The sequence below is a fragment of the Myotis yumanensis genome, unplaced genomic scaffold (genome assembly GCF_028538775.1).
Source record: "Myotis yumanensis isolate MYYU_CA2020_CCGP unplaced genomic scaffold, mMyoYum1.0.hap1 SCAF_2, whole genome shotgun sequence".
Lineage (NCBI taxonomy): Eukaryota > Metazoa > Chordata > Mammalia > Chiroptera > Vespertilionidae > Myotis > Myotis yumanensis.
Genome location: NW_027223753.1, coordinates 20938247 through 20961512, shown reverse-complemented (window position 1 = coordinate 20961512; position 23266 = coordinate 20938247). Strand labels below are relative to the sequence as shown.

Genomic DNA, 23266 nt, shown 5'->3' with positions numbered 1-23266 from the left:
AACCAGTAAATAGGGCACCTCGAACATTTCGGTCAGAACCAGCAAGAACTTGGTGATCAGGCTTAGGGAAGGCTGTTCTGAAAGGTTCTGAGAACAAAAGCAGGCAGGTATTAGAGGCTGAGTGGGAAGTCGATTAGCACACAGAACCCTAAGCCAAACCTGAGAGGTACTTCCCAGGTCCTCTGTGCTCACATAGTGCCCAGTGATGGAGTAGCCCCCAAGTCAGCATCAGGTGTAGAAAGCTGTCAGAGGGCTCAGGAAGCACTGCTAATGGGAGTTTCCTGTCTCCCTCTTATCTGTGCCTATAGTACATCAGCTGAGGGTGTGAAGGGAGAAAAACAAACAACAGTCCTGCATTAAACTCTGTTGCCTTTAATTACCTACCTACACCCGCAAGTTCTTTAACGACTGAGCTTTTCCTGAATCAACTGTAGTTGCACAGAACCCTACAGCTGACTTGGGAAGTGGTCTCTTCACCACTCACATACATCCACAGATTGCTCACTGCTTACTCTGAGGCTGAGACCTGAGTGCAGACCACAGTAGGCCTGTGGGAGGGAATGCAGGGCTGAGAGGCAGGAGACCCCACCTTATAATACATATAACACATAACACCTCAGACCAGTTACTTGAGGGTGGGAGCTAAGGGGCTTCCTCACAGGAACAAGAGGGAAACCCCAGAATTTAGGGAAGGATTGTGGACTGTTTTCATGGGGGCAGGAGCCCTTTTCTCCTTGTAATCCTGTCCCTTCAACCACTAGCTTTTCAGTATGGGCCTCCTCTAGAATCCACTTTTAAGATCTCTGATTCAACCCTTTACAGAAATATGTAAAATCTCACCAAACATCACGTTTCAGACTTCTACTTTCTCACCTTCTTTAAACCTATTTGTCAGTTTTTTAAGAAGTAGCCTCCAACAAATTGTTTATGTAAATGGGATACTATCCCCCCCACCCCCAGGTCCAATTTCATCAAGCTACTTGAAGCTAAATTGAAGGGAATCTTTGTATACAAAGAGTTCCTTAATGATACATTTCATGACTATCCCATGGACTGCTTTGAAGATTGTCCAAATGATTACATTCCACCCCCTTCTCTTTAAAAAAATATTTTTATTGATTTCAGAAAGGGAGAGATAGAAACCATCAATGATGAGAATCATTAATCAACTGCCTCCTGCACGCCCCTTACTGGGGATGGAGCCCGCAAGACAGGCATGTGCCCTTGACTGCAATCAAACCTGAGATCCTTCAGTCCGCCAATGTGCCAAATCAGTTAGGGCCAACCGCCTTCTTAGTGGGTGCTAGGGAGGGTCAGATTTTCTGTCTGGCATGTCCCAGTTGTCACAGGGGGAAGACAGGTGGGGAGGATTGACAAGGCAGGAGCTTGTTCATTAAGGAATTCCACCACTGACCAGCTGATACTTCCTGTGCCAAGTGGGAGGGAATTTTTTTCCCCGACAGGTGCTTAGGCATACAACGCCAAGCATACCTTAGAATCAGCTTAGAAATAATTGTTTACTCTCAGAAAGCAGGACAATACCCAGAAGAGCAAGGAACTCAGCTTTCTAGTTTTAGGTGCTTGGGGTTTTTTCTTTCTGTAAAAGCTCAAAACAGGAGAATGTTTTAAAGAATGGTTACAGAATGAGCCCATTTTCGAGAAGGTCCATTTGTCTTTCTCCTCACTTTTCCATAACATAAAACAAACGGAGGGTAAGGGACACCACCATTCCAGAGAATCCATCTGGTCCCTGAAACCTTTGAAGCCTACGGTCATACCTTGTGAAATAGGAAATGAGCAATTCCTGGACAAAGGATTGTCTACCTGACAGGAACAAAATAGGTATGTACAAGTCAGAAGCACCTCTGACTCAAACAATATCAAATAGCTGAGTACTTAGCAAATTTATATTGAACCTTCTACTTGCACAGTAAAATATATATTAGATGAAATTTATAGAACAGCAGCTCAGAAAGCCTGTCCAAACATGTTGCCCCTTATTTTCTCAGTAGGAGCTGAATTTTAAAAAGCATTGGCTAATCTAGGTGCCGAGCTCTTATTGCCTTCCCTTTCATCCTTGTTCCCAAGAAGGGTACTAAGAAGCTTAGGCTCACGGAAAGGATCTAAGGAACACTGTGTCTCCCACATCGACCCATATTTATCCAACCTTCACCCCAGGTTCTAGGAACAGTCAATTTCTGGAAAAGAACAAGCTTCAATTTCGCACTATCAATTCTGACTTCACGTCCCTTTCAAAGGGAGAATGTCCCAGGATGGTTCAGCTTCCTCCTTAATCAGGGCTAACTCTGGAGTGGCAGAGGCACAGAGGTCAAACACAAACATGGGAGGAATGCAAGGCAATGTCTGTCTGAGCAGGCTGAGCCCTTTCCCCTCTGCAAAAACAGCAGCCCAGTGATATTTCAGGCCTCCCAGTGTCAGCCCCCTGACATGCACTATATGTAGCTGCAAATCCCAATCAATTTCAACATTTCTTAGCTGCAGGAACAACTTTTTCAACACTGTAATTTACCCTCAAAAGAATAGGGAGCATGCACCCCCGCCTCCCCAGCACCACATTCTACTAACTGCCACCCCCTCCTATACCCACTAACCTACCTACGCAAAGGAGGAAGGAACCCTCCTTCAAAGCCTGCAACAGACGGTCACAGTACATATGCCACTGACAAGAACTTTTATTTCTTTTTAATGACATTAAACACAACTGCTACAAGGGAAAAACCATGATAAAGAGGAGGCACCAAACTTGTTTCATAACTGATCCTGACAAAAACTCAAAGCAGGGCCTGCATTAGATGCAAAATTGCAGGTTATTTCCGGCTCTTTACCTCTAAGTAAACTACATAAACACATTTTTACTCTGCTTCATCAATACCCCTGTGGCGAGAATGTCATCCTGGCTGAAGAAAGATAGGTAGGCAGTTAAATGTATGTTAACATAGATGTGCATCTTTAAAAACATATTAAAACTCCAGATTTTACCCACCAGCTTCTTTAAGGCGGGCATGCCTAATAATGAGTTTTCTTTGGCTGTTTTTTTCGCCTTGAAGAATATTATGTTAACTGCTAGAGAACAGTTCTCTCCTCCTCCAGTCCAACAGATTTAATTAAGCTGCTAAAGCTTTGGAAAAACAGAATTATTTGAGCAAAGAGGAAATGTGATTGTCACATTTTATAGTTAACCTGTCACTCATATGATTTGGCAAAGGCGATGCTCCCATTACAGATTCAGGCTTAAACCCTTTTGTAGCAGGAAGGTAGGAACATGAGTCCTAGATTTTGGCCTAAGCAAAACACTGTCTCTTCAGAACTTGGGTTATCTATGGGGCCCTAGGCAGTTGCAATGCTAGTTATTCCAGCTATGATTAATTTTAGCTATGCTGTGGTTCCAAAGGTAGATAGATTTTTGCTTGTCTCACTCTATCAACCTAATTTAAGAAAACCTAGAGAAGTGACTGACATATTAAATGATAACTGAAAAAATAGATTTGACTCTTGCCTTTGCACGTAACTTTTTAGCATTTTGGTCTCAGAATTAAACCAAATGTCCAAGGAAAAGAGAATCCTAACCAGATAAAAACAATAAATACTTAAGGATATCCATCTAAAGTTATTGGTGGCATGAATGACCAAGCTTTTCCCAAGTCAGTTTCTAAAGCAGGGAAGGATGTTTAAGATGGGTTACTCACAAAGATGGGCTGATGAAACAACAAAACCAGAGAGAGGCAGCTAGCCAGTATCACAGGCTGTGCTACAGCAACTATGTACAACTTTCACAGAGAGTGAGCAACAGCATGGATGCTGGACTGCAAAATCTCCCGAAAGATGTCTAGAGCTGTCTTTAAAGAAAGAATAGCAAACTCCTAAGGCATCCATCAAGATGGCTGCAGCCTGTCAACTTGGGTTAGAAAACCAAACCTTAAGATCAGGTAATGTTTTTGTGCACAGGCTTAATCACAACTATATTAGACCCATGTTAGCAATTTTGTGAAACTGTGCATCAGAGGTTCGACCAAATGAGATGATAACATCCAGGGTCTAAAGGCACCTCTTGCTGACTAATAATGGAGACAAAAGAGTGCCTCTCCAACGTTTCTCCCACAGGATGGAAGCTCACTAGCACATGACCTCATCCTTAAAGTCTGGGTTCAGCAGATGAAACTGAAGCCTGACACTTCAATAGCATTGACTTTTTGGACTGTCCTGGAGTCGAGACCCTGGGTGAGCAGCTCTTCAGTAAACACAGTAGGGACACTGTTCTTAAGAGGCACATCCATGTCTAACAGGAATTTATCAGTCGAACCCTAGAGAGCACAGTGGTCACTGGGTCAAAAAAAAAAGGCAAATCCTTGAAAAAAGGCAGAGAAGACAGCTACAAGACCACAAATCAACATGGATTACTCAGTCAGCAGTCTTCTGTTAAAGTTAAGATGTATACGATTTGCAAACACTACTATGCAAAGTAAGTTTGATAAAGAGTGAAATAAAAGCCAAAAATAAAGGCAGATAGTAGATACAAAAAGGAGAGAAGATTTATACTTTTAATTTGTCCTTTCAACAGGACATCTATCCTATTTCAAACATTTTGGATTACCAACTTTAAAATTTTGACAGGTATTTAGAGATTCAAATAAAAAAGTAAGAGGGGTGTTAAAAGTTACTTGTATCCATTTATAAGTCATGAGCAATTAACAGTGGCTTGCAGCCTGATAAAGAATCTCTTCCTTACAGAAGATTAAACGATTATTTCTCTTGGACACCAGTAGATTTCACTTCTGCATAAAGATGGGTGTTTAGTTTGAGCCTGGGTGTTTTGGCTTAATGTTGGCTTTCAGGAGGTGGCCACCTTCAATTTAAAGAAACAAATAAAAACTGTATCATCTTAACACTGCTTAAACACACGCACGCACACGCCTGAAGGATTTTATACAAAAAATTTCAAGTCGGCAATGGGCACTTCCAAAAGGCAAAAAGTTCTTTAAATAAAAATCTTGTGAAAAATAAAATTCAAAATCTGCCAAGCATAAAACAGCAGAAGATGAGATGCTGCACTAGACAGGACCTGGACAGGGACCTTCACTGCTAATGGGGTGAGACACACGGACTGTACTGGATATCTTAGAGACTCTGGAACCGCTGGTGGCTTCGCTTGTTCCTGTCAACCCACTGAGTCAGACTGTATCTTTCCAGAGGTTTCTGTCGGAACCGGGCATAGTTTCTGTCAAGAGAGAGAGAAAATAAAAACAGAAAAGATGATGGTTTTAGCTGGTATGGCTCTTTGTATACAACTATTTTAAGAATATCATTACTTTAAGAAATCAAATTTTACATTTCAATTCTCAAAATTTTAGAAATTTTATACAAAAGTCACATTATAATTGCTATTTCCTTCCAAATTCCAAAGCCACCTAATTCCCAGACAGGTATTATGTAGTAACAAATGTCCCAAGAAAACCTAATGTACAATGTATAATAATGACTAAGTAGGAAAAAAAATACTTTCCCCCTCTAGAAACATTTAGAACAGGATCTACATTTCATTCTTGCATCAGAGCTCTACTTCCAACAGGACCTGTCTGACACAGCTCAAGGTTGCTCAGGACACAGCAGTTAAAATTAGAATAAAATTCCCAGAGAAGGTAAGTCATCATGTGAGCATCACACTGCAAGTTTAGAGACTGAACAATTAATAGCACAGACTTAAGAGTTTCTTGAGTCTCCTTTAGTCATGTGCTGGGCTGGGGTTCTGAAGAGGACCCATTGAGATCATTTGAGCCCACTCTCAACTCCAGCTGTTCCTAATAACCCACCTGGGAAACTTTTTAAAGATATAGATTCTTGGCCCCTTCCTCACCCCCCGACTTAATGATTTAGAATCCCTATAATCAGAGCCTGGACATCTATATTTTTGGACATCTCCATAGATGATTATGAGGAACAGCCAGGGTTGAAAATAATTGTAACAATACCTGACATTTACCTAGCCCTATACACAAGCACTTGAATTCTTTGAACACCTCATCTCATTTAATGCTAATGACAATCCTATGAGAAAAGCATTCTCATTAACAACTTGTACACGTAAGGAAACTTGATCCTCAGGTTAACTAACTTGCTCAAGGTTATATAGTGGAGTAAGCAGAAGAGCCTGGATTTGAATTCACACCAGAATTTATCTAATAACCAATACACTACATTGTCTTTCTGATAACTACAGAGGAAACAATGAGTGTAAAGGCTGAGGTATGAGAATGTCTGCATACTTGAAAAATAGCAAGGAAGCCAGTGACTAGAGCAGAAGAATAAAGCACAGAGGCTGATGAGCTGTCAGACTAGGCCATGATCCTTATAGGAGATGTAGGGGATCGTGAAGATGAGAAGATGGGAAATCAAAAACCACTTGAAAATCCCGAGCAAAGAAGAGAATCTAACTTATGACTAATGCTTTGAAAGAATCTCTTTGGCTGCTGAGCTAAGAATAGTTGACGGGCAAAGGCAGAAACAGGAGATGATTTAGATTTGCAATAATCCAGGTGAAAATGATGCAAAATGATCAGGTTTTGGATATATTTTGTATGTGGTGCTTATAAAATTTGCTAATGGATTAAATATATGGAAAGAGAGAAAAGAGTCAAAAATGACTCTAAGGTTTCTGGGTAACTGATCAAAGTAACTGACTAAATCTATAAAATAACACTACATCAAGAATCCATAAGATTTCAGCACTAGAAAGGCCCTTTGAACTCTGGCCGGAGCGGCTCAGTTGGTTGAGCATTGTTCCATGCACCAAAGGGTCACTGGTTCCATTCCCAGTCAGGGCACATGCCCAGGTTGCAGGCTCAATCCCCAGTAGGGGGTTACAGGAGGAAGCTGATTGATGTTTCTCTCTAATATTGATATTTCTTTCTCTCTCTCTGTCTCTCTCTCTAAAACCAATAAAAATCTTTTTTAAAAGGCCCTTTGACATTAATTAGTCCAACATATTAATTTTACGGATGTAAGAACCAGAGAAGTAAAAGTGATTAGATCAAAATCATATAGATGAAAAACTGCAAAGCTAGTATTAGAACCCAGGTTTCCTGAATGTCAGTCCAGTTCTTATTCCATTATACTGTATTCCTCTCTTTCCACCTCTGATTTTAAACAATTATAACCTCAACTTCCCACCACATTCCTCCTATAGCCAAATTCTACCCTCTTCCTCCTCCTTTTAATCACCCACTCACCGAATGGTGAGGTCCGAAGGATGCGGATGGTTATGCATATGATGAACTTGATCCATCAAAGAACACAGTTCCACCAAGGCACCTGCAATACAGAGAGATCAGTGGTTAAAAAGCAGCTCAGTGAACTACCATGTCAGCCTAGGTCAGAGCTTTCAGAGAAAGAGAAAACAAGCACTGGTCCCAATACTATCTACTTCTGATCATCACAAGCAGTCAGCACAAAAACTACAAGCCAGAGAGGGGAACTTGCTCTTGGGTGATGATGATGAAACAATAAGACAGCTACCATTCATTCAACATTTATTAGCTCCTACAATGTGTGAGGAACGTTACTGTCCCCTAGAATATTGTGGTATATAAGAGACTGCATCTGCCCTAGGTGATTCCAAAATTTGTGATATGTGCAGTGACACACAGAGACTGGGGCATGGGGATTAGAGAAAGTCCCCTCCAAGGGAAGTAAACTATAAGCAGGGATCTGAAGATGTAAGAAGTTGGTGAGATAAAGAGGGATGGGAGGTGGGGGTGTCCAAGAGAAATAGCTAATACAAAGGCCTAGAACACAAGATAACAAAATACATTCAAGAAACAAGAGAAGTTGAGAATGGAAGAGGGGTGGGGGCTTTTTGCTTGACTAGAAAAATTGCTGGAGGCAATTTCTCAAACACCTATCTGGCAGTCTGGCAAGGTGCTAGTAAGCACTTTACACATTACCTTAATTCTAAAAAAAATATCTTATATGGAGAGAGATGTTATTAACATCATTTTAGAGATGAAAAACTATAGCTCAGGGAAGTATACTTGCTTTAAGTGCTTATTAAATTGGACTCAAAACAACCTGCTTTGAGTTCAGCTTTTGCCACTATTTGATGATACTAATTTTGCGATTAAGGGTTGAGACTTAGGCTGAAGCTCACAAGAGAAGAAATTATGGTTTGAGAAAACAAAATAACTTCTCTAGACCAGTGGCTCTCAAATTTTAATATGCATCATAATCAGTTGGAGGTATTATAAAACAGATTGCTGGGTTCCAACCCCAGAGCTTCTGATTCTGTAGGTTTGAGTGGGAAGTGAGATTTTGCATTTCTAATAAATGCCCAAGCGATGCTGATGCTGCTGGTCTGGGAATTACTCTTTGAAAACCACTGCCCTAGACAGCGGAGATCTTCCTTTCAGCTAGTTTACATACTTCTCATTATCTTATCTACTATGTTCTCAGGAACCAAGAGCACTCTAACTAAGGTACAGACCATCTTTTCAAGTTCAGGTAAAAAATATTTACGACCAATTTATTCAAAGCCTCAAGGAGCCGACCTTTGTAAAAAAGTATATAAACTTTGAAGTTAAGCAGATAAATTTCCAATCCAGTCACTAACTAGTTCTTGACCCTGGGCAAATCATTTCATTTCTTTCTTTTTTTAAAAATATATTTTATTGATTTAAAAAATGTATATATTATATTGATTTTTTACAGAGAGGAAGGGAGAGGGATAGAGAGTAAGAAACATCGATGAGAGAGAAACATCGACCAGCTGCCTCCTGCACACCCCCCACTGGGGATGTGCCCGAAACCAAGGTACATGCTCTTGACTGGAATCGAACCCAGGACCCCCCCAGTCCACAGGCGACGCTCTATCCACTGAGCTAAACCGGTCAGGGCCATTTCATTTCTTCTAGTCCCACTTTACTCATTAAGGCACTGTGGGGGACAATAATATTTAGCTTGGAGTATTAGGAATATCTATAATAATGAAAGTGTAATATGCTAATTAGACCAGACATTCTTCCGGAAGAAGCTGGGGCTGTGAGGGAAGCCCGGGTCCCGGGTGCTGGGTGCCAGAGGGAAGCCGGTGCTGGCAGCTGGGGGAAGAAAGGCCTACTCCTGCACAAATTTCATGCATCGGGCCTCTACTAGTACATAAAAGACATAGCAAACTGCCTGGCATACAGCCCATGTACAGTAAGTAGTAGCTATTATTATGATGTTACAGCCTCAGGCCTGTTAGTTTGCAATGAGTCTTCAAATCCTATGACAATCAATCACCTATTTGTAAGGAAAATGCTTATTAAATGGATAAGTCTACATATAAACTATGACACTCAGCAGCACTCAGCAGATATTCTCTCTCTAACCATAATGAGATAATACTTTTCAGGAAGCATTTATAGATTCACTGCATTAAAAGTTTCTGTGCGGTAAAATAAAAAAGCACAACCAAGGATAAAAGAAGACAACTGACAAAATGAAAATATATATGAAATATATTTGGCAAAGGTTTAATATCCTTTTTCTACAACGATAAGTCTCCTCATATAAAACAAAAAAATAGGTCAAGGACATGAATAGGCAATTCATACAAGTAATATGCGATCAAGGAACATGATGAAAAAATGTTCGGTCTCACTAATATGGAAATAAAAAATATTAATCTCACTTGATAAATATAAATCAGGAATAAATTTCCCCTTTAAGAAAGTAATTTCTAATTAGAAAATCCCTTGCCTATAGATTTGTCCAGCTAAAATCAAAGGTCTTGATTCTAAACTGCCCCTTTCCTATACCCTACTTTCACATCACTAGCACCCCATTCCCTCTAGCTCCCAAAAAGGATGTTGCAATGAGGGGAAATCAGCTTAGTAAGAATTTCAAACTAAAATTTTCCTGCCAAAGCATCATCAAAGGAGGGCTGGCGAGATATGCAATTTTGGTGTCCAACCTCAAAATGAAACAAGACTATCTATAGACCATGTCCTTCAGATCACTTATCTCTAGAAAATTGCCTTGATGATGGAAACTAAAGATATACTATAAACCTCCTGCCAAGAAACCTATTTATTTTAAACCAGTGATTCCCAAAGTGGGCGCTACCGCCCCCCGGTGGGCGCTGCAGCGATCCAGGGGGGCGGTGATGGCCACAGGTGCATTTGGGGGCAATGAGTAACTGCTATTAAAATTTTTTAAAAAATTAATTTCCAGGGGCTGAGTAATATTTTTTCTGGAAAGGGGGCGGTAGGCCAAATAAGTTTGGGAACCACTGTTTTAAACTAAAAGAAGAAAAAGACTGATCAATGAGGCCCAAGGAGGCTTCATGTATTCAACTGCTAGGCATCATAATCTAGCAGCAGCACTTACCATATATTAGGCAATATCCTATGTGTTTTATATATACTAGTTCACTTATTTCTTACTAGAGGCCCGATGCATGAAATTCATGCAAGGGGCTCAGCCCCGCTGCTGCTCTACGGCTGCCTCTGCCTCAGCCCCTGCTGCGGTGGCTTCATCCGGAAGGACATCTGGTCTAATTAGCATATTATGTTTTTATTATTATAGATAACAATCATATGTGGTGTTTCCCCCATTTTACAGATGAAGAAACAGGCACAGAGAAGCAATTTGTCCAAGGTTACATAGCTAGTGACAGAGCCCAAATGCCAACAATACCATGGGTTGAGTATCCTAAAAAATTTTTCTGGGACTGACATTTTGTAGTGGGGATTAGAAAGCAAGAAACATAACACAGTATGTCTCTTGTATACCCAGTTGGCACATGGCACAGCACTGTGTAAACAAGGGCTCAGTAATTAGGGCTCAGCTAAACTCAAAAAATTTAAGTTTTCATTAGCACTAAGAACTTACTGATGGACTCTGGTAACCTTTATTATTAATAAGACTTAATGATCACCATTGCAACAAAAACAATAAGATATTTAGGAATAAACTTAACCAAGGAGGTAAAAGACCTGTACTGTGAAAACTATAGGACGTTGAAAAAAGAGACAGAGAAAGACATAATTAAGTGGAAGAATACACCATGTTCATGAATTGATAGAATCAACATCATTAAAATGTCCATACTACCCAAAGCAATCTATAGATTCAATGCAATCCCCATTAAAATACCAATGGCATATTTCACAGATGTACAACAAACACTCCAAAAATGTACATGGAACCAAAAAAGACTCCGAATAGCTGCAGCAATCTTGAGAAAGAACAACAAAGTTGGAGGAATCACCAGATATCAAGTTATACTACAAAGCCACTGTGCTCAAAACAGCCTGGTACTGGCGTAAGAACATTGTTAGCTTTACCCAGTGGCCAGATAAATTTCTACTGAACGAGTACAAAAAAAGTTTTACATAGTATGATACTTTAAAAAGATATTAGCTTGGCCCTAGCCGGTTTGGCTCAGTGGATAGAGCATCAGCCTGCGGACTGAAGGGTCCCAGGTTCGATTCCGGTCAAGGGTACATGCCTGGACATGCAGGCTCGATCCCCAGTAGGGGGCATGCAGGAGGCAGCCGATCAATGATTCTCTCTCATCATTGTTGTTCTATCTCTCCCTCTCCCTTCCTCACTAAAATCAATAAAAATATATATTAAAAAAAAGATATTAGCTTGTAAGAACATGTAATAAATAACTTCAAAATGCAATGGGTACTTAATTTTAAGGTGTGCCTTTAACATTTACGTAAAACACTGTGTAATATGAAAACATGAGAATGCTCGTGATCCACCCACAATGTGTTAACAAAAGGAAGACAAACAATCCAATTAAAAAATGGGTAAAGTACCTAAATAAGCACGTCTCCAAAATGGACATACAGGAAGCCAAGAGACATATGAAAAAATGCTCAAAGTCACTAATCATCCGAGAGATACAAATCAAAATGACAATGATACCACCTCACACCTGTCAGAATGACTACCATCAACAAATCAACCAACCGACAAGTGTTGCCAAGGTTGTGGAGAAAAAGGAACCCTTGTGCACTGCTGGTGGGAATGCAGACTGGTGCAGCCACTGTGGAGAACAGTATGGAGTTTCCTCAAAAAATTAAAAATGAAACTACCATGTGACCCAGTCATCCCACTTCTAGGAATATATCCTAAGAAACCTGAAACATTCATCAGAAAGAATATATGCACCCCTATGTTCATAGCAGCGCAATTTACAATAGATAAGACTTGGAAACAGCCTAAGTGCCCATCAGCAGATGAGTGGATTAAAAACCTGTGGTATATCTACACAATGGAATACTACACTGCTGTAAAAAAGAAGGAACACTTACCATTTGCAACATCATGGAAGGACCTGGAGAGCATTATGCGAAATAAGCCAGTCGGAGAAAGATAAGTATCACATAATCTCACTCATTTGTGAAATATAATGAACAACATAAATTGATGAACGAAAATAGATCCAGAGACATAGAAGCATCCAACAGACTGGCCAACCTCAGAGGGAAGGCGGGGGGAGGGGGGGAATCAATCAAAGGACTTATATCCATGCATATAAGCAAAACCCATGGACACAAACAGTAGGAGGGGTGAAGGCATGTTTTGGGGGGTGGGAATGGCCGGGGAGAGTTCAATGGGGGAAAAAGGAGACATATGTAATACTTTAAACAATAAAGAATTTAAATTAAAAAAAAAAAAGATATGTATCATATGATCTCACTCATATGTGGAATCTAATGAACCAAAACTGATGATCAAAAAAAGACCCAGCATCATAGAAGCATGAACAGACTGTTGAATCTCAGAGGGAAGGTAGGGGAGGGTGGGTGGGAAGAGATCAACCAATGAACTTGTATGCGTATCTGAATAACCCATGGACACAGACAATGGGGTAGTGAGGGCCTGGGGGCAGGGGGAGGACAGGAGCCGGCTGGAAGAGGTTAATGGGGGAAAAAGGAGGACCTATGTAATACTTTCAACAATAAAGATTTAAAAAAAAAACTAGCAAAATAAATAAATAAAAGGAAAGTTTGTGAAGTAAAAAAAAACAAACATAAGACCAGCTCAAAGCTTCAATCTCTTCTTCCTCCAAATTTAGACATGCTAACAAGAATGGAAACATTTTTGTTTCAAATTCTGAATTTTCTCTTCCCTTCAGTCTCTTAACAGATGGGCTTTCTTGGACTAACAATTAGTACCATGAGTTTATTTTAAGTTGTGGCTAAAAGATGGTGAAGGCTATCTTTTGTTTTGTGGCTAAGGAGGAAATTCACCTAAGAATGAAATTAGGAGGAAAAAAACCTCAACATTTCAGGAATGAGATCAGCAATTCATCTAAACCTTAATCTATAAATATGTAGCTGACTGGTTTGGGGGGAAATCCAGTCTAGTAACTGTCCTTAATAAGTTAAAAGTGAGTCAATTGTTAGAGGAGAAGGAATGATAATGCTGAGTACTTGCTATGCCAATGGCCCTTCTGACAGGTTTTATATGGCACCACATGACCCTACTCAATCAAGTGTGGCACATGATCCAAGAACAGGATTCTCTCAGCTGACTAATAATTTATAAGCTGGCCTGGCTTATAAATCAGATACTCTCTTTGTAATGTGAATGTGAGCTTTGGCAATGAGAACAAGAGAGAAGAGTACACGAGGCAGGGATCGAGGGAACAGAACTTAAGATAGCTAATAGAGAGCAGAAGCACTAAATCAGCAGGGAAAACCTATGTAGGGAACAAAGACACCATTTCTGAGGGAGTCTGGCTCTATGGCTGATTTTTTTACTATGAGGCCTGGCTATGTTGTTGAGCATTTAATAATCTTCATTTTCTCCAGGAAATCCTTAAACTCAGTTACTTAAAGGCATTCACAATGTCTTTATGCCATGCAATAAAAAAAATACCAAGTACAAGGTAAAGAATGAAGAGGGAAGGAAAGAAAAAAAAAGTGCTATAGGGGTGTGGGCTACTGCTTTTTTCTTCTTCTTTTTTAAAAAGAAATGTTTTCAGCTCAGCCAGCATGGCTCAGTGTTTGAATGTCGACTTATGAACCAAGAGGTCACTGGTTTGATTCCCAATCAGGGCACATGCCCTGTTGCGGGCTCGATCTCCAGTTTGGAGAGTGCAAAAGGCAGTCAATCAATGATTCTCTCATCATTGACATTTCTATCTCTCCCTCTCCCTCTCCCTTCCTCTCTGAAATCAATAAAAATATTTTTTTAAAAAAAGGCTTTATTGACATGAAAAAATCAAGATGTTTTAAAAAATAAAATACTTTTTCATTGATTTTAGAGAAAGAGGGAGAAGAAGAAGGAAACAATGATGTGAGAAAGAAACATCCATCAGTTGCCTCTCATATGCACCCTGACCAGGGATGAACACAATATCTAGGTAGGTCCCAACGAGGAATCGAACTGACGATCTTTTGGTGCATGGGGCGATGCTCAACCAATTGAGCAACACCAGCCAAGGCTAGGCTACTGGTTTTATGAATAGACTAGAGGCCCGGTGCACGAAATTCGTGCACTGGAGGGGGGTGGGTGTCCCTCGCCCAGCCTGCACCCTCTCCAATCTGGGACCCCTCAGGTGATGTCCAACTGCCGGTCAGACATTCCTCTCACAATCCTGGACTGCTGGCTTCTAACCGCTCACCTGCCTGATTGCCCCTAACCACTTCTGTCTGCCAGCCTGATCACCCCCTAACCACTCCCCTGCCAGCCTGATTAACACCTAACTGCTCTCCTGTCAGCCCGATCGCCTCCAACTGCCCTCCCCTGCTGGCCTGATCTCACCCCCAACTGCCCTCCTCTGCCAGCCTGGTCAACCCCAACTGCCCTCCCCTACTGGCCTGGTCACCCCCAACTGCTCTCCCCTGCAAACCTGGTCGCCCCAACTGCCCTCCCCAGCTGGCCTGATGGCCCCCAACTGCCCTCCCCCTGCAGGCCTGGTCCCCCCAACTGTCCCCCTCTGCTGGCCAATTTGGTTCTGGTTGGTCAGTTTCTATGCCAGTCAGCGTCAAAAGCTCCACCTCCTAGGCAGCCATTGGCTCCTCACACTTCACCCAGATTTGGTTCTGATTGGTCGGTTTCTTTGCCAGTCAGTGTCTCTGGGCCTATCAACGGGGCCTGATCAGAAAGACAGGGGTGATCAGCAGCCCCAATGGAGGCCTAGAGAGAAATGGAAGCCCAGCTGCGGGAGAGAAAGAGAGAGGCAAGCTGCCACAGAGGCTACAGATCAGACCCTGCTTCTCCCTTCAGGCCTCTCTCTGGGCCTGGTTTGCAGCCCCCTCAGCAGTCAGTGCTGGGTTGACTGTAGGGACTGACTTCCGGTTAGTCGAGCCTCCGGTCGTGACGGACCCAGGGTTTTTATATATTAGGATTAATAAAATGGAAATAAAAAGGAAAAAAAGATTAAATAGAAAGCAATAACGCAAATGTGTTGCCTATAGGTCAACAACACAGCACTGATCTAGTACAAATCTTGACTGATTTGTAGTCAAGGCAAAAGCAACCTAAATGTCCACTGAAGGATGAATGGAAAAAAAAATGTGGGATATACATAGAATGGAATACTATCTTATATAATAAAGAGCTAATATGCTAATTAGACCGAACAGCAGAACGACCCTCTGGATGAAGCTGGGGCTTCAAGGGCCAAGCCCCTTGCACGAATTTTGTGCACCAGGTCTCTAGTTCTGCCATAAAATGGAAGGAAATTTTGGTACATGCTACACCATGGATGAACCTTGAGGACATTACGCCAAGTGAAATAAGTCATTTATAAAAAGATAAATACTGTATGATTCTATATGAGGTAACTAGAGTAGTCAAATTAATAGAAACAAGGTAGAATGGTGGTTATTAGGGACTCTTTAGGAGGGAGGGAAGCCTAGTTGTTTTTTAATGAGTAGGGAGTTTGAGATTTGCATGATAAAAAGTCCTAAATATGTTTCACAACAATGTGAATAAACATAACATACTGAACTGTATACTTAAAATGATAAATGTTGTTTTCTTATCACAATTAAAAAAAAAGAGTAATGGGGTTATGTCAGAAGACACAGGAGCCCACTTGAAGGAGTTCCTATTGGTCAAATCTGGGACAAATAAAAAAAAAATGCACTGGTTATAACACGTTTTTTTAAAAAATCCATAAGGGGTTCTATGCAATGTGGGCCTTTCAGTGGCAACAGCAATAAAGAGCAGTAGCCATGGCTCTGCACCACCCCATGTCCATGAGCCTCAAAAAAGCCACACGGCCCTGGCCAGTTTGGCTCAGTGGATAGAGCGTCGGCCTGAGGACTGAAGGGTCCCAGGTTCGATTCCAGTCAAGGGCATGTACCTTGGTTACGAGCACATCCCAGTGGGGGGTGTGCAGGAGGCAGCTGATCAATTTTTCTCGCTCACTGATGTTTCTAGCTCTCTGTCCTTCTCCCTTCCTCTCTGTAAAAAATCAATAAAATATATTTTTTAAAAAAAAAGCCATACAGTAACCAAGAACATGAACAAGGCGAGGCACAGCTGCAGCCAGGAGTACCTTACCAAGCACACCAAGTTCATGTGGGCCATGATCTGAGGGGTGTGTGGTTTTGCCCTCTAACAATCCACCATGAAGCTGCTCAAGTTCTCCATGGACAAACAGACCCTGAAGTTGGGTGGGGACACATAACTGGGCCAAAAAGAAGAGAGAGGAGCTCAGCAACCTCCTTATAGTAATGAGGAAGGCAACAGTCAAGGACTGAGTCCCATCCCCTCTGTATATAATAAAACCTTTTCAAAAACAAATAATAAATCCATGAGGTGAAGGTGATACTAAAAAATCTACATAGAAGAATGCCAGCTAACAAATTGTAGAAAAATGATATATTTAAAAAATGAATATTTTCTATCCAATTCTCTGTGTAGTGGCTGATTCAGGCAAGGATCATCAATGAATGCTCAAACCTTTGGTGAATAATTGTGGAACAGAATATTTGAATGGTACCAAAGCACACTCCACGGATGATTTACTAATTACAAAGGGAATAATGTACCTTACAATGGAGAAATGTTTCAATTAACACTTTAACAAAGTGATTAAACTTAACATCACTATTAGTGGAAATACCTGTCATTAGGTGGTACCTCCTAATTTGATACAGGATAAATACACAACAGTACCTGTGAATTATTCCAGCCAAAAAAATTCTTAACCTCGCCCTAACCAGTTTGGCTCAATGGATAGAACGTCGGCCTGCTGACTCAAGGGTCCCAAGTTTGATTCCAGTCAAGGACATGTACCTTGGTTGCGGGCACATACCCAGTAGGGAGTGTGCAGAAGGCAGCTGATCGATGTTTCTCTCTCATCGATGTTTCTAATTCTCTATCCCTCTCCCTTCCTCTCTGTAACAAATCAATAAAATATATTTTTTAAAAAAACAAAAAGAACCTTTCCTTGCCTTAAAAAAAAAATTCTTAATCTGAATCTAATCCATCTTCTACCCAACTTCCAGTTTACAGTAAATATAGAGGATGGATGACCAAGTTAAATGACACCAAAAAAGGGAAACAAACACAATTCAAAATGTGGGGCAATCTACAAAACAAGTGACCTGGCCTGGCTGGTGCAGCTCAGTGGTTGAGCATTGACCTATGAACCAGGAGGTCACAGTTCAATTCTGGGTCAAGCACATGCCTGGGTTGCGGTCTTGATCCCCACTAGAGGGCGTGCAGGAGGTGGCTGATCAATGATTCTCTCCCATCATTGATGTTTGTCTCTCTCTCCCTCTCCCTTCTTCTATTAAATTAATAAAAATATATATTTTTTTAAAAAGGTGACCTGGATTAAGAGAGACTAAGGAGAGAGACACAGGCACATCTTGGTGCATGGCCCCAGTCCTCACTGATGTTTGTGGTGAATACCAATGTGCCCCATGCCTCGGTACCAGACGGGCTCCTCTCTGAGCTCACCTGGCAGCTGGCGCAGGCAACCTGCAAGCCTGCCCAGTATATTGCAGTGCACATGGTTCCGGACAACAGTTAAACCTTAATTAGATCCCGTTTTAATAATTTACAAGAGGCGTTTTGGAAAAACAAGGAAATTGGAATACAGTATAAATACTAGATGATTTTAAGAAATTATGATTAATTTTGTCCTCTTTGGAGGGATGCTTTTGGTCTTATTTGCAAAAGGGAAGTTTTTCTTTTGCTGTAGTTGTCCTCTTTGCAGAATATTAGTGTGTGCAAGTTTGTGAGCAAATGAAATATATAGGTTCAAGACATTAATTTTGATTTTCACATCTTATATCTATGCCAGATCTGTATTTCATATAAGTTATTTACTTTAAATGGATGTAGTAAATTCACAGCTCTCAGCTTGAACTTTGCAATAAATGACTCAAAAAAAATTATGATTAGATATAAATCGCCAATAAACATAAGAAAAGTGTTCAAGCTAAGTATTACAAGAAAATTTATTGAAATTTACCTATCAAATTGGTGACAGTAAAATAAAATACAATTGGGGAGGGCAGGAAAATCTGGTAACATGCATCAAAAGTTTTAAAAAATGTTTATGCACTTTACCCAGCAATTCCACTTCTATGCATTCGTCCTATAGATATAAGAGCTGTACATAAACATTTCTTGACCAGAATGTTCACTGCAGCATTGCTAATGAAAATAAACACAACCTAATTACCCAAGATGGAATAACAAGTTATACTTTGTAACCATTAAAAATCTTAATTTGAGATATTTAACAGGCAAAGATCCTTAAAATACATTACGTAAATGGAAGAGAGCAGTTATTTTTTGTGATCCCAGAGGGCAGGGCTAGGAACTACCACTGGAAATTACAGGAAGGCAGAGTTTGGCTCAATGTAAGGAATAACTTTCTAACAATTTTCTAATCAATGAACGGCCTGTTTCATGAGGTAATGAGTTTTGCATTATTAGAACTCTAAGCAAAGGCTGAATGGTCACTTGGCAAAGATACAGAAAACAGAATTATGTGTTAGGAGATTAAAGAGAAGATCTTAATGGTCCTTTTCTACTCAGAACTTATTTCATACAAAGTTTTCCATTAGCTGGGATTTCATAGTGGTTGGCACTTCTTTGTAAATGCTATTGAAGAACTAGGTGGCACTAAACTAAAGAGAGATTAGACCTACATTACAATAATGGAGTTAAAGAATGAATTATATTATATCCTGTATCAATAATATATACATTATTGATAAAATGAGCCCAACTGGCAAGGCTCAGTGGTTGAGCATCAATCTTTGAACTAGGACAGTTATGGCGAACCTTTTGAGCTCGGCGTGTCAGCATTTTGAAAAACCCTATCTTAACTCTAGTGCCATATCACATATAGAAATTTTTTGATATTTGCAACCATAGTAAAACAAAGATTTATATTTTTGATATTTATTTTATATATTTAAATTCCATTTAACAAAGAAAAATCAAGCAAAAAAATGAGTTCGCATGTCACCTGACACGCGTGTCATAGGTTTGCCATCACTGAACTAGGAGGTCAAGGATTGATTCCTGGTCAGGATACATGCCCAGGTTGTGGGCTTAAACCCCAGTGTGGGGCGTGCAGGAGGCAGCGAATCAATGATTCTCTCTCATCATTAATGCTTCTATTTCTCCCTCCCTCTCCCTTCCTCTCTGAAATCAATAAAAAATATTTTTTAAAAAAAGTAATTTTCACATAAGCTAAATAAGCTTCGTTATTATCCCCATTTTATAAATGAGAAAACGGAGCTTTTACTGGTTCAAAGTCACACAGCCTGTAAATAATGGTGCTAGATACGAACCCAGAAATTAACTTTAGACTAGACTTTATTCCCCCAACTACTAAAATATTCTGCCTCTCCTCTATACCAGTTATTCTAGCTGTTTTTCTTTTTAATATATTTTTATTGATTTCAAAGAGGAAGGGAGAGGGAGAGAAACATCAATGATGAGAATCACTGATTGGCTGCCTCCTGTACGCCCTCTACCGGGGATTGAGCCGGCAACCTGAGCATATGCCCTTGACCAGAATGGAACCTGGGACTCTTCAGTCCACAGGCTGACCCTCTATCCACTGAACAAAACTGGCTAGGGCTATTCTAGCTGTTTCTTATTGGATATAGATTGTTGTGATAAAATGGGAGAGGGACTGCTGAATGGGGGAAGAGATTAGAAAAGATGCTATAAAATAAGCAGTTGCTTATTGCTTTTCTTGTGAAATTTTTTTTAAATGCCCCAACTGAGAAAGAAAACTGTATAACTGGATATATCAGTGCCAACTATCTAGTATATAAAAGAAAGTAAGTCACCTCATGAAAGAAAAAACGATGATCAATGCCCTAGCCGGTTTGGCTCAGTGGATAGAACGTTGGCCTGCAGACTGAAGGGTCCTGGGTTTGATTCAAGGGCACATGCCTAGGTTGTTAGCTCAATCCCCAGTGGGAGTGTGCAGGAGGCAGCCAATCAATGATTCTCTCTCATCATTGATGTTTCTATCTTTCTCTCCCTCTCCCTTCCTCTCTGAAATCAATAAAAATAGATTTAAAAAACAAAACAAAACAATGATCAAGCCTCTTCCACAGAGGCTGACTATATAGACAAACTTCTTTTAATCTGCCCCTCCAGTGACTTTGTGTGTGTGTGCGCGCGCGCGTGCGCGCGCGGAAGTGGCCCTAGTTCCATCAGACCTTTAAAATAGTTCAAGTAAAGGGATCTCACAAACCAAAGGGCTTAGCAATCAGTATGAGTAGTATTTGATTGTTTAATAAATTCTTTGAGTAAAAAATAGAAGGCCCTGGCCCTGGCTGGTGTTTCTCAATGGTTAGAGCATTGGCCCATGCATCTAAGGGTGGTGGGTTCGATTATTGATCAAGGGTAGGTACCTGGGCCGAAGCCGGTTTGGCTCAGTGGATGGAGCGTCAGCCTGCGGACTGAGAGGTCCCGGGTTCGATTCCGGTCAAGGGCATGTGCCTGGGTTGCGGGCACATCCCCGGTGGGGGATGTGCAGGAGGCAGCTGATCGATGTTTCTCTCTCATCGATGTTTCTGACTCTATCTCTCTCCCTTCCTCTCTGTGAAAAATCAATAAAATATATTAAAAAAAAAAAAAAAAAAAAAAAAAAAAAGGGTAGGTACCTGGGTTGCAGCTTTGATCCCCGGCCTTGGTTGGGACACGTGCAGGAGGCAACCAATCAATGTCTCTCTCTCTCATGGATGTTTCTCCCTCTTCCCCTTCCATTTTCTCTCAAAATCAGTGGAAAAAATATCCTCTAGTGCAGTGGTTCTCAACCTTGGCTGCACATTAGAATCACCTGGGAATCTTTTTAAAATCCTGATTTCTGGGCCTCATCCTCCAGAAATTCTGTTTCTTTGTTATGGGGTGAGGCCACAACATTAGTAACCAAGAAACAGAATTTCTGGAGGATGAGGCCCAGAAATCAGGATTTTAAAAAGATTCCCAGGTGATTCTAATGTGCAGCCAAGGTTGAGAACCACTGCTCTAGTGAGTATTAACATAAATAAACAAATAAATAAATAAAATAAAATGACCTGGAATAAAAAATTCTTTTGACTGATGTCTCAACAGTTCTAAACCTTTCACTCATAGCCTTATAAAACAAAAAAAGAAAAACTCACTAATTATTCAAGATTTGTCAAAGAGAGGGGAGACTCCCTCTGATCTTTGGCCAAAAATTCTTCTAAAACCCTCTATAGTGATCTTAGAGTAACTGAACTAATTATCTTCTCTGTAGAGCCTACCTAGAGCATCCTCCTTCTCCCATCTTCCACTCTCCCCAAACACAAACAGAAGGGCTCTTTCCTTGCTCCTACTGCACTTTATACATAATTATATTACAGCACTAATCAATATTGCAATGTAATTATCTTTTTCTTCTCTAGGCTATTAATTCCCAGAGGGCTAAGACTCTACCTCACTTCTCTTTAAGTTTACGATCCCTGCCAAAACCGGTTTGGCTCAGTGGATAGAGCGTCGGCTTGCGGACTGAAAGGTCCCAGGTTTGATTCCGGTCAAGGGCATGTACCTGGGTTGCGAGCACATCCCCCAGTAGGAGATGTGCAGGAGGCAGCTGATCGATGTTTCTAACTCTCTCTCTCCCTTCCTCTCTGTAAAAAATCAATAAAAAAACATATTTAAAAAAAAAGTTTACGATCCCTAATCTTCAAAATTAGCACCACTGAAAGTACTCGAGATAGGTTTGCTAAATAGGGAAAGACACAAAGATGACAAAATATGGATCTTTTCTGAGAAGGAATTATTTTGTAAGTATCTCTCTAACTTCTGCACCTTCAGTACAGCCCAGTTTCCCTTTAGGAGTTTTTTCCCATCAGCCAATAGTTCAGGATGAATGGGGGTAAAGAAAAAGTCTAGCCATTTTGGTTTGCAAATAGGTTTTAACTAGGGATGACTCAGCTTGAAGGGTCGGGAAGGTAGTCAGAGTCTTTCAAGAGTTTTTATTCAGATGGCATGATGCAGGATGTAATTTGAAATGCCTGCTTTTTTACGTTTAAATGCTAAAGACAATAGGAAAATAATTCCAAATAAAAATCAATGATTACTAAGCAGTGCCTGGTCATCCACTTCTACTGTTTTTCAGACAAAAAACAAATCCCTGGCAAAAAGGTATAGGTCTGGTTATACCCCTCAAACATGGGGAACGTACTTTTCATGTACTGGTATGAGTCTCTTTGGAGCCCTCGTTAAGGTTAGCTCAGCCACTTTCAGGATTATCTGATTAGGCATCCCCTGAAGTGAAAATTTTGGGGTAAGGAAGTTATCTTTCTCACCAATCTAAGAAAATTAAGTGATATTATACTGGAAAAACAGTGCCATCACATCTGTACATGCCATTTTTGGTTACCATGTTACCTTGGTTAGAATCCACTGAGTCTTTTATATGAGCAAAAACACTCCTGACGTAAGTTTGCTTCTTCCGTTCTAGATCTGATTGTGAAAACGTCGAAACATTAGTCCTGGAACAAAGCAAACCAGGAGGAAAAACAGTCCATTAGAATTATGAGTATAGTGTTTTATTGACAGAAGATATATACTACTGATCAATTAGAACAACTAAATTTCAGAGGCAAAATACTCTAAGACTCAGTGACATAAGATAGTGTTAGTCATACAAAGCTGAAATCAAGTATGGAGCTGAGAGAAAAAAGAAGAGGAGGTTAACAACCTCCTGTTAACAAGCATAGGAAAGTGAAGACAACTTAGTCCCTAGGAAAAAAAGCATTTGTTGAGTAATTCAAGGTTAGTC

The 23266-nt window shown here is 40.5% G+C and overlaps 1 protein-coding gene across 1 annotated transcript in view; it reads right to left on the bottom strand.

The window, feature by feature from the left end:
* Window positions 1-2675: 2675 nt before the first annotated feature.
* Window positions 2676-23266, bottom strand: part of S100PBP (S100P binding protein) — a 34098-nt gene continuing 13507 nt past the window's right edge. Inside the window, exons 5-7 of the mRNA XM_070404654.1 lie at window positions 22873-22976; window positions 7245-7326; window positions 2676-5236 (exon numbers count right to left, since the gene is read on the bottom strand). Coding sequence (XP_070260755.1) covers window positions 5137-5236; window positions 7245-7326; window positions 22873-22976 — 286 coding nt within the window. The 3' untranslated portion in view covers window positions 2676-5136. The remainder of the gene's footprint in view (window positions 5237-7244; window positions 7327-22872; window positions 22977-23266) is intronic.